This window comes from Zea mays, chromosome 7, assembly GCF_902167145.1.
Source record: "Zea mays cultivar B73 chromosome 7, Zm-B73-REFERENCE-NAM-5.0, whole genome shotgun sequence".
NCBI lineage: Eukaryota > Viridiplantae > Streptophyta > Magnoliopsida > Poales > Poaceae > Zea > Zea mays.
This window is the reverse complement of record NC_050102.1, coordinates 178,252,913-178,263,869: the sequence shown is the minus strand read 5'-3', so window position 1 is coordinate 178,263,869 and position 10,957 is coordinate 178,252,913. Positions and strand designations below refer to the sequence as shown.

General features: G+C 39.7%; 1 protein-coding gene across 1 annotated transcript; it reads right to left on the bottom strand.

Annotated features, from left to right (window-relative positions):
* Window positions 1–3,130: 3,130 nt before the first annotated feature.
* LOC100285083 (ribosome biogenesis protein RLP24) lies at window positions 3,131–6,511 on the bottom strand. The gene is made up of 4 exons (NM_001301697.1): window positions 6,320–6,511; window positions 3,904–4,017; window positions 3,598–3,734; window positions 3,131–3,508 (listed from the first exon to the last, which is right to left on the bottom strand). Exons 1-4 carry the CDS (start codon window positions 6,398–6,400, stop codon window positions 3,340–3,342), a joined length of 501 nt encoding a protein of 166 aa, NP_001288626.1. The 5' UTR covers window positions 6,401–6,511; the 3' UTR covers window positions 3,131–3,339.
* Between the last annotated feature and the right edge of the window lie 4,446 nt (window positions 6,512–10,957).

The window sequence follows — 10,957 nt, the reverse complement described above, 5'->3', positions numbered from 1 at the left end:
GAAGATCCCAAACAAACGTATCTCTTCGATCAGATAGACTAATAGTAAATACTCTAGCTACTACCTTATTCAAAGCAGCTAGATTATTTACATTAAGTGATCGACGAAAAGCCACATTAAGTTGATTATGTTGAAGAACATTAGCTACTGTTGCCTTTTTCTTTCTCACAATGTTGTACAGATCTGGAAATTGGTCTTTCAAAGGGACAGACCCCAACCATTTATCTTCCCAGAACTGAATTTGTGTACCATCCCCTAACACAAAATGACCCATTCTCATAAAGTCCTGTTTTACCGCCATAAGTCCGGACCAAAAGTGAGAATCATCGGGCCTGTGTTCTACTTGGGTTATTGTTTTATTTTTAAGGTACTTATTTCGAAGGAGACTTTGCCAGATGCCTTGTTCGTTAATGAGTCTAAAAAGCCATTTACTTAGAAGACATCTATTTTGTAACCTCAGATCTAGGATGCCAAGACCCCCTAAATCCTTGGGTGTGCACAAAACACTCCATTTAGTTAGCCTATATTTCTTTTTGAGTCCCCCACCTTCCCAGAAGAAACGAGACCTAAACTGGTCCAAACGTTTAAGGACTTCCCGTGGAACTTCGAAAAAAGAGAACATGAACATAGCTAAGCTACTAAGTATCGAGTTAATAAGCACCAGGCGACCGCCGACTGAGAGAAGTTTACCTTTCCATCCACTTAGTTTTTTTTGAAACCTTTCTTCGACTACCCTCCATTCTGTATTACTCAATTTTCTGTGGTGTATCGGAATACCTAGATATTTGAATGGAAAGCTCCCCACGCCACACCCAAAGATGTCAGAGTATTCTAATTCTAACCCTTTGGCAGCACCATAGCAGAAAAGTTCGCTTTTATGGAAGTTGATTTTTAGGCCTGAAAGTTGCTCAAATGCACATAGCACTAGCTTCATGTTGTTAGCCTTTTCTAAATCATCTTCCATGAAGATAATCGTATCATCTGCGTATTGGAGTATTGAAAGTCCTCCATCTACCAGGTGTGGTATAACACCAACGACTTGCCCCAAGTCCTTGGCTCGATTTATGAGAATGGCAAGCATGTCGACCACTATATTAAAAAGAATAGGTGACAGAGGGTCTCCCTGTCGAACTCCTTTTTTGGTCTGAAAATAATGGCCATAATCATCGTTAACTTTTATTGAAACACTTCCTTTTTCCACCACCTGTTGCATCCACTTACACCAGGTTTGAGAAAAACCTTTCATCCGTAACACTTGTTGTATAAATGGCCATTTTATTTTATCGTACGCCTTTTCGAAATCTAGCTTAAGGATTACACCATTTTTCTTTCTTTTGTGCATCTCATGAATGGTCTCATGAAGGATAACCACTCCTTCCAAGAGATATCTACCAGGGATGAAGGCTGTTTGAGTAGGTTGGATTATCTTTTTGGCGACGATTGATATTCTATTTGTAAGGACTTTTGTAAAAATCTTAAAACTAACATTTAAAAGACAAATCGGTCTAAAATTTCCACTTTTATAGCCTCTTTTTTCGGCACCAGAGTAACTACTCCAAAGTTGAGACTATGGAGTGGCAAAATCCCATTGTGGAAATCCTCAAAAAGTGCCAGTAAGTCTTTTTTTATAACCTCCCAAAAGTTTTGGTAAAACTCAGCAGGAAAACCATCTGGACCTGGCGCCTTATTGTGTTCCAATTGGAAAATCACTTTTTTTATCTCAGCTTCTGAGAAACTCCCTATCAACAACTCATTCTCGATATTCGATAGTTACGGGATGTCATCACGCGTATCTTCATCTAACGAGAAATGATTTAAATTTGGCGATCCAAATAACTTTTTGTAATAATCTGTTATATATTTTTTAAGATTATTTTGGCCAATGATTATCACTACATAAACTCATGCAGCTCATTCAAACAGACACACACTACTTTGTCTAAATTCAGCTGCTACACAGTTTGATGCAGCTCTTCCAAACAGAACCAGGTTCACACAACAAGATGACACTAAAATCCAGCTAAAGTGCTACACACAGGGCTCTACCTTCTACACACACACGACGCTGACGGCGGGGCCGATATATAGCCGACGGCGACCTCGCCTCCATGGCAGCACCTGCAGGTGAGGCAGGTGAGAAAGGAGAAAGAAACTATGGGGATTGGGGAAGAGGAACTTCGAGGCTAAGACCTGACGGGAACATGTCGCAATGATGGAGCCGTCGTTGCCATGGACGTTAATGGTGACGCCACTGGCTTAATGAGAGTTGAAGACGAGAGCAGAAACTTGCGCGTGTCTTGTTTCTTGAAGTTGCAACGGGCCATGACATGACATGCTTTAGTATAAAGTTTTTATTGTAACTTTAGATCTATGTTTCCTGTAATGAATTCATAGCTACAATTACTTTGTTTTCATTATGGTGAATTTTTATGGTGGACTAGTTATTACATGTTTGAGATGTAGCAAAAAGTTCATGCTCATTAGATTATACACAACAGGGGAAAAAACAAAAATTTCTAGATATAATTATGTATCTAAGTAGAAAACAAAAGCTATATGTACATAAAAATATAATAAATTATAAAATAAAGGGTAATTTTTTACTAATAGAACTAGTTTCGAAAGGAGTAGCAATACATATAGTACACTTTTATTGATATAATAATGTATCTAATTTCCAAAGGAGGTGCATGGAAACAACACTGCAAAAGAGAAAACGAAACTATGACGGATTCAAGGCCTGACTATACATGTGTACCATGAATTACCGGTCCATAGTTGAAATGTCTCAACATCATTTTCGTGTAAGCTGTCAGTTTTTGTTTGAGTCGATCCATTATTGCTTATTTCATCCAGTTTGTTTATTGCTGAGAAGGGGTTTCAAGCTACAGGGACCCCTCAAGAACAGGCACGTACGCTTCCATTTTCGTCAGTTATCATACAATGAGTAGAAACAAGGCTTGTCTGGTGTATGGATTAGCCTATGATGAAGTACTTCTACAGATTTAACAAGACAGCCGAATGTTGCAATTCAAAGGAACTTGTCGATTCAGTTTCTGTACAGTATGCCCTTGTCATTTTCAACTTTGGACGGGTGTAACACTAAAACATCTCTGGGGAAGTGTGGTTCCAGGATTGAGACTTTCCTGACAAGACAATTATAGCATAAGCAGAGCAAGCTTACATTCCAGAACAACAAACTTGCTGATACTCAGTCCACGAATCCATCCATTAATATATATATCAAATAAACATCTTTCATCAACTACATAGCTTCTTACGCAAATACAAAAGGATCTGCATCAGACATGAAAACACAAGCACACAAAATGCCACGCACTACTCTTCCATAGCGTTATCTTCTGTCTGCTGCTGAACAACTTCAACCTTGACCTTCGTTTTCTCAGCCGCGAGATGGTTGATAATAAGCTTCTTCGGGAGCATGCCGATGTCCTGCTCCAGCTCCTTGGAGTCCTTTTCCATCTCCTTGCGTTTACCAGGTTTATGTCTGCCAAAAGATGTATTTCACGTTAGAGAAGGCACGAACGTCCTTTGCAAAATCGAACAAGACAACAAGTTGGAGTAAAAAAACCCGACCTGTTTGAGATGTGTTTTCCCATACGGTCATGCCTAATCTTTGCAATAAGCGGGATAGCCTTCAGAGTCTGCTCCGTCAAATTGCGGTCGTAGCGCTCGGGCCTGTTCCTCTTCCTCTCAAACTCAAAGGTTGTATCCTGTTAAATCTCAAAGCATATCAGTCATACAAGAGATATGGTCTCCGGCTATTACATGATACTCCCTCCGTTTCTTTTTATTTGTCGCTGGATAGTGTAAAATTACACTATCCAACGACAAATAAAAAGAAACGGAGGGAGTATCAGAAACAACAGAGTGGTCGCCAACCTGGGTCATGTCCTTGCCATGCAAATGCCTGTATGCTTTTGTCCACTTAACCTTACGAGGGTTCCTCTTCATCTTGAAGTTTTTATGGCACTTTGACCGGCAAAAGCGGAAGACCTGGCAAGGAGAAGAAAGATGCAATCAGTCTTAAAGGACACCATCCAAAACAACAATTGAAACTAGAAAAGATGCAACAGTGTTCCCTTACTTTGTTCTTAATTACTCATGCAATACATTATTCAGTATAGATAAACAGTTTAACAATCTAGAATTATATGTAAGAAAAAAAGATACATTTTCAGCATTAAAACTAAAAATCATAATTCATGGGTGCAGACATAACATATAATTCGCCGAAAATTACAACATATACATTTTACATTTCAGTTTCGACCCAGAAGAAAAATATAACCCCTGAAATTTTAATGAGGATAATCATCGATCAAGAGAAGAATGTAAAACTGAAGGGTCATATTTAAATACAGCTAATGCAGAATCTTTAAAAAAAAATTAAAAAATATTCTCATTTAAATACAGCAAGAAGATAAAAGATCCAACTTGGAATAATAGTTAAAGGTGTTTGCCAGGAAAAAGATGTTTAGATCTAAGCAACTTCAACATCTGAAAGTTTTACATTTAGGCACTTAAAATTTTCCAAAATACCATATTGTTACTTGGAGAACACAGCACAATCCTAACAGATACACATTACAAAGACCTAACAAGCCTACATATCCTTATATCGCAGACCTAACAATGTGGTATTTAGGGGGTGTTTGGTTTCTAAAGACTAATTTTTAGTCCCTCCATTTTATTCCATTTTAGTCCCTAAATTGCTAAATAAGGAAACTAAAATAGAGTTTTAGTTTCCGTATTTGACAATTTAGGAACTAAAATTGAATAAAATGGAGAGACTAAATATTAGTCCCTAGAAATCAAACACCCTCTTAATGTTTTCGTTGAAATCAAGGAAGCCACTTTTCAGAGAAAACAATAAATAACATTTATGAGCAGTACAAATAAGTTTACTGTATATTCCGAACAAATACACATTACAAAGATCTTAAAAGCTTACATTTCCTTATATTGCAGACTTAATAATGTGGTATTTAATATTTTCCTTGAACTCATCAAGGAAGCCACTTCACACAAAATACAATAAAAACATTTGTGGGACTCAAAACAGTATGAATATGTGTTATTGCATAACAAGGATGGCACATAAATAAACTAACTATAAATTACACGCAAAATAAAAGAAAACAGAACTACACACTATTTAACAGTACAAACCATACAGACAAATTTTGTTATAACTCCATGTGCACTAACTTAACTCAGCTCTTCAAGAAACAACAGAAGGTAACAACAGCTGGTAGTCCCAAATCCATATATTGACTCTTATTTTTTCTACAATGCAGTGATTGACCAATTGCCGAAACAAAATTCTAACTGTAAGAAAATACTTTCAGACGTGAATCCAATGATATCTTTTTCATACTAACAAAATGTTCACCTTTTGAGGCTAGTTGTTGGTTGAAGATTACAAAGTTCGGCTTAATGTGCATGAGCCTACGAGCACATGAGCCTTTATAAATGAAGTGGAGGCAACAGTTACAACTACCAATCAGTGGTGCAGTTACCACACATGTAACCTGCAGCTTCTCAGCCAAATAATTAGACTAACTTTCTCAGGTGAAGACCAAAATTTGGTTCTAACATATTTTATGTAGTTTTCAATGTTTACAACAAGGCAATTCTATGCATTATAAGCAGTGCCATGCCATGTGTTGACATTTATATCTAATTAGCACTGTTAAAAATTTTCTACTAACACATCTAAGCAGCTGACAGTGTCAATACTCTGAATAGAGACATAGGCACCATTTGCCTAACTTTCTGTCTGATTCCAGCACAAACATGAATACATGATGATCACCATTATCAGTTCAGCCCTAAATTTCCTTATTAATAGAAGGTAAGCTACATAACAAATGATCTGCAAAAGGAAAAGGGCAAAAGGTTCTCTAACTTGCTTAGCAGTTCTACAGCAGACAACGAATGCTAAGGAGATAGTTCTTGACAGGAAGACACAATGATCCATTATTTATATGTTTATTTGAACTTTATTAAATCTCGTATGACAGGATTTACATAGAAACCATATCTCCAGACAACACCAGATACGAAGTCTGGGGTGTGGTCCATCCAACGTCGCGAGCCAAAAAAAACTAAAATACACGTTGGAAGTTCGATCGGGCCGCTTTGGACAACGAGGGGAAAGTCTGGCCGCGACGCACAACGAGGAAGATCCTCAACCGGCTCCGGAAGTGCTATGGCGGATGGCGGGCCGGTACGGAACGGTGAGGTGCGCTAAATCACGCCAAGGAAACCTACGAGGAAACAAGAAGAGAGGCACCTTGGCGTCGTTGCGGACGAACTGGATTCCATGGCCGGGGTAGATGGTAGAGGAGCAGAACCAGCACTTCTCCAACCTCATGGTGCCTCTTCCCTCGGCACCGTCCGACGCGCGGCGGAGGGCGGGCGGGCGGTGGGCGGCACTCGGCGGCTAGGGTTTGGCGAGCCAGAACCCGGACCCCGGAGTTGCGTGGGTTATAATGTTATATTGTCGCGTAATGGGCCTGAACATGTTTTTCTTTTGACAGCATGGGTCTAAAAACAGCTCTGTTATAAGCCCGTGAGAGAAAGCCCTTCGGATCATCTGTATTCTGGTCCAATAGGAGCAAAACCCATCTCTATGGGCGTTCGGCAAAGTGGGCCGCCGATAGGTTATTCTCAGGTTCCCGTTTCCTGCCCTTTACGACGAAATACAAACTTTTTTGGCATTGTAACCTGCCAAACCTCTATGAGATATGAGATACCCTCTACAACCCTCTGACCGGAGAACATCTCCATTACATTAGCAGTAGAATGTAAAATAGGTTTACGGGAAATACGAACTTTTTTGGCATTGTAACCCGCCAAACCGGACCTCTCTTTCACCACGAGAGCTATGATTGTCACTCGTTTTATATTATTTAAATAACATCTTGTTTTTATCCATATATGTTATATCGTTTTAGATACTATAATAATAATGAACACTATTATCTTTACAATGGCATCGCAAGTAGTTTCCATTAACGCCCTGTTTGGATCATTGGAATTGAATTCCATTCTAATAATAGTAATTTAGGCATATATCAGTTAAGCTAATTCGGTTTTATACAAAATATATTTGTATACTATTATTAGCAAGATATCAGAGATATTTATGTGCTATATTTTTACTATAGAGGAGTGAGACGAAGAATGTCATGTAAGTTATAGAATAGAAACAAATTCTACTACTGTATAAAATCATTTTTCATCCCCTACCCCATGAATTTGAGATAGACATATACCTGAACTTTGGAAAGTGGTGAAATGTCAAATTCTAAACTAAATAAGTTACTTTATTGAGTGAATTTCAATTCCTCTAAAATGAAGGGATCCAAATGCCCCGTAAACGGAAATCAGAGTTTCGTTCTTAAAAAAAATAAAGCAAAAGGGCCAAGAGCCTGACACAGACGTGGCCCAACTGAATTCCGCTCGAAAACGGGACCATCTAGAATGGGATCGACATCGAGACTTGCGGGATGACCAAAATGAACAAAACAATTTAATAACGGATCAAAATTAGACGTAAAATATAAAAACATCGCCACATAGAATATAAAACAAAATAGTATAATTAGTTTGTTACGATGTGACATAGGTGGCTATAATTTATTCGTTATAGTATCTAAAGCGATATATATATATATATATATATATATATATATATATATATATATATATATATATATATATATATATATATATATATATATATCAAAATAGGGAAGAGGTAATGGAAGCCCTGGGCTTCCCCTACTAATGGAAGCTCCAGCCAGGACGCGGTCAACCTAGCACCCGCGCAGCCATGCAGTCAACAGCCAGGAATCCAGAACGATAAGCGCGTAAGGCAATATACGAATGCATATATATATGGATAAAGATGCGTAAACCATGCATAAAGGAATCTTTTGACGCCCGAAACACGTGGAATGAATATGACACTGTAGACAGCGTTTACGACTGCATAATGACATGTACTTGACAGCATAAATCATGCAGTATGTGGTTCTGGTTCTAGTTCTGGCTCGGGCGGATTCCAGCGTAAACCGTGAGCTAAAACAGCGTAAATGAGTTCGAAATTTAGCGTAAATCCTATTTCTGTTTTGTAACAGCAAACGGGGCCTAAAATTACGGCGTGAAAATCGCGTGCAACCGATCGTGCGCGGGTCCTTGCTCGGGCCGATTCCAGCGTAAATCGTGAGCTAAAACAGCGTAAATGAGTACAGAATTTAGCGTAAATCTTATATATGTTTTATAACAGCAAATGAAGCCTAAAATTACGGCGTGAAAATTGTGTGTAGCCGATCGTTCACGGGTTCTGGCTCGGGCGGATTCCAGCGTAAAACGTGAGCTAAAACAACGTAAATTAATACGAAATTTAGCGTAAATCATTTATCTGTTTCGTAACAACAAATAGGTCCGGAGATTACGGCGTGAAAATTATGTGTGGTCGAGTGCGCAGGTTCTGGCTTGAATGGATTTTAGCGTAAACGTGAACCTAAACATCGTAAATTAGTATGAATGTTAGCGTAAATCGTATATCTGTTTCGTAATGGCGAATGGAGCCGAAATTTACGGCGCAAAAATCACGCGTCACCGGACGTACGCGGGTTTTGGCTCGGACGGATTTATGCGTAAAACATGAACCAAAACAACGTAAATGAGTACGAATTTTAGCGTAAATCATTCATCTGTTTCATAATAACGAATGTAGACCGAATATATCTCTCTGCGCACGAGGTTGTCATCAAATGCATCAAGAAATATCGTAAATTGGAGTAAATACAACAAGAAGTGATCTGAGGTAATTGTGGCGTAAAATGCAAGCTAACCATCTACAGGAGAACTGTTTTAGATTTTACAATAAGATATAAGAGATAATTATTCCTGTACTCAACTATGATAATGTCGTGTTTACATTTTAGTTGTTGGTACATACACGCAAAACTATGTTCCACCGTAACACCATTGTTAGCAAAAAAGTGAGTTCAAAAGGCTCTTCCAGCTTTCCTAATGTGGAGAAAACCATCGAGGTCCATATCTGCAAACGTAACATGAACTGTTAATATGATCTTTCCTTGTTAATATGATCATCTTTTCTAGCTTGTTATGACTAACATAACCTACAGTCTAAACTGAATGCACACTTGAGTTAGAAGATCAGATTACCAAAAGAAAAATCTCTTGAGTTAGAAGATCAGATTACGACGAAAAGGTGCAAATATACACACCCTGCTACATTAAAACTCAGTTCTCTTTTCATCTGAATCCTTAATCTAAAGCCATGCTACACTGAATCTCCTGCTTACCTAAGTTCACTTCAGTTTTAGACTATGCAAACAAACAGATGCATATGGCTATAAGCCCCTCTACATCCAATTACTTGAAAAACGGTTTCATTTTTATGCAATATTGAGTTATAGAAATCAATGAAGGCCCTCTCAAATTCCAGCAAAGAAATGTTTAGAAAATTAGAATCAAGCAGTGATCATAAATAGTAGTAATTGGTAAAAGTCTATCTACTATAGCATACGGCACTGACGATCACAACTACAAATAGTATTGATAATTGAACCTGTACACATACATGAAAGATGCAAAAGTCTATTAGGAGAGGCAATAATTCCTCAAAATGTATCAAATTAGGTTACACCATGCTAATAAAAGTTTGAACAATTATTCCGATTCTAGAAAACCAAGAAACCATTCAAGCATCTTCAAAACACATTATCATAACTGATAGAGGGTCGCGACAACTGAGCTGATTGAAAGTGTGGATGTACACACAGACTACCCAAATCAGAGTTATAGCCGATACAGAATTGGGGTGCCTATATCTTTTTTTTATAAATCATGTAGTTGCTCCTAGGTTTGTCCAGTTTATTTAGGGAAAATATAACTTGGATCTACGTATTTACCAAAAGAACATAAAAATGATATAGAACTGGTGGTCTACGTGTTTATAATGCGGAGCGTACACGAGATCTGGTAATTGAGCATAATAACACATTCAAATTAGCATAAAAGACGTATTTAGGAATAAAAATCACAAGAGCAGGGCGATATGAGTAAAGAATGCACCAGAACCAGGAGGGGCACTTGGCGATGAGGTTGTCGCCGGCGAGGATGAACCCGGGTATGGAGAGGAAGCCCTTCTCGAGGAAGACAAACGGTGTACGGGCCCGTGACGGGAAGTTCGTAGGGCGCGGAGGCAGCGCGGGCGTGGTCCGGAGCGGGCGAGGGCGTGGATGGATCGCTGGTTGTCGGCGGCTGGGCGAGTCCGGAGGGGGCGAGGGTGCGAACGGGTCGTCGGTGCCCGGCGGCTGGGCAAGCCCGGAGGGGGCAAGGACGCGGACGCATCACCGGTGCCCGGCGGCTGGGCGAGTTCAGAGGGGGCGAGGACGCAGACGGATCTGAGCGAGGATGGAGGTGGTGGCCGGCGGCTGGGCAAGGACGCAGACGCTAGGGTTCGGCCGCCGCGAGAGTTACGGGAGAGATGAGCTGAAAAAATGAGTGCTCGGTTCCTTGATTCGTGGGCCCGATAGACGTAAGCTGCCCAGATTGCGGGGACACGATCTTTTCGTGGGCCCGGATGCCACGAAACATGCGCACACCAAAAGTGTGTAAAACGTAACAAGATTGAGCATAACGCGTAGTTATAATTGACGTAGCTAGGTGGCACAGTCAGCCAAAAAAGCGTGCGCGCCTGGTCGATACGGTGCGGTCAGCGCACCTGGTCGGGGCTTCCATTAGTTAGAGAGAGCTCAGGGCTCTAAATACTATATATATATATATTAAGGCTCTAATGGGTAGGCTGCCTCCCCTGGTTCTGCCTTCAGCCAATCTGCACCGTCCATCTATATGCGTCAAATCATCACCGTTCGTCGCCTCTGCTTCA

Excerpts from the sequence above, each read along its gene's own strand:
- LOC100285083 (NM_001301697.1), bottom strand. The coding sequence starts at position 6,400 with ATGAGGTTGGAGAAGTGCTGGTTCTGCTCCTCTACCATCTACCCCGGC. Across the intron at positions 4,018-6,319 it reads TCGTCCGCAACGACGCCAAG|GTCTTCCGCTTTTGCCGGTC; the intron begins GTGCCTCTCTTC and ends TCTCCTTGCCAG. Across the intron at positions 3,735-3,903 it reads ATGGCAAGGACATGACCCAG|GATACAACCTTTGAGTTTGA; the intron begins GTTGGCGACCAC and ends GAGATTTAACAG.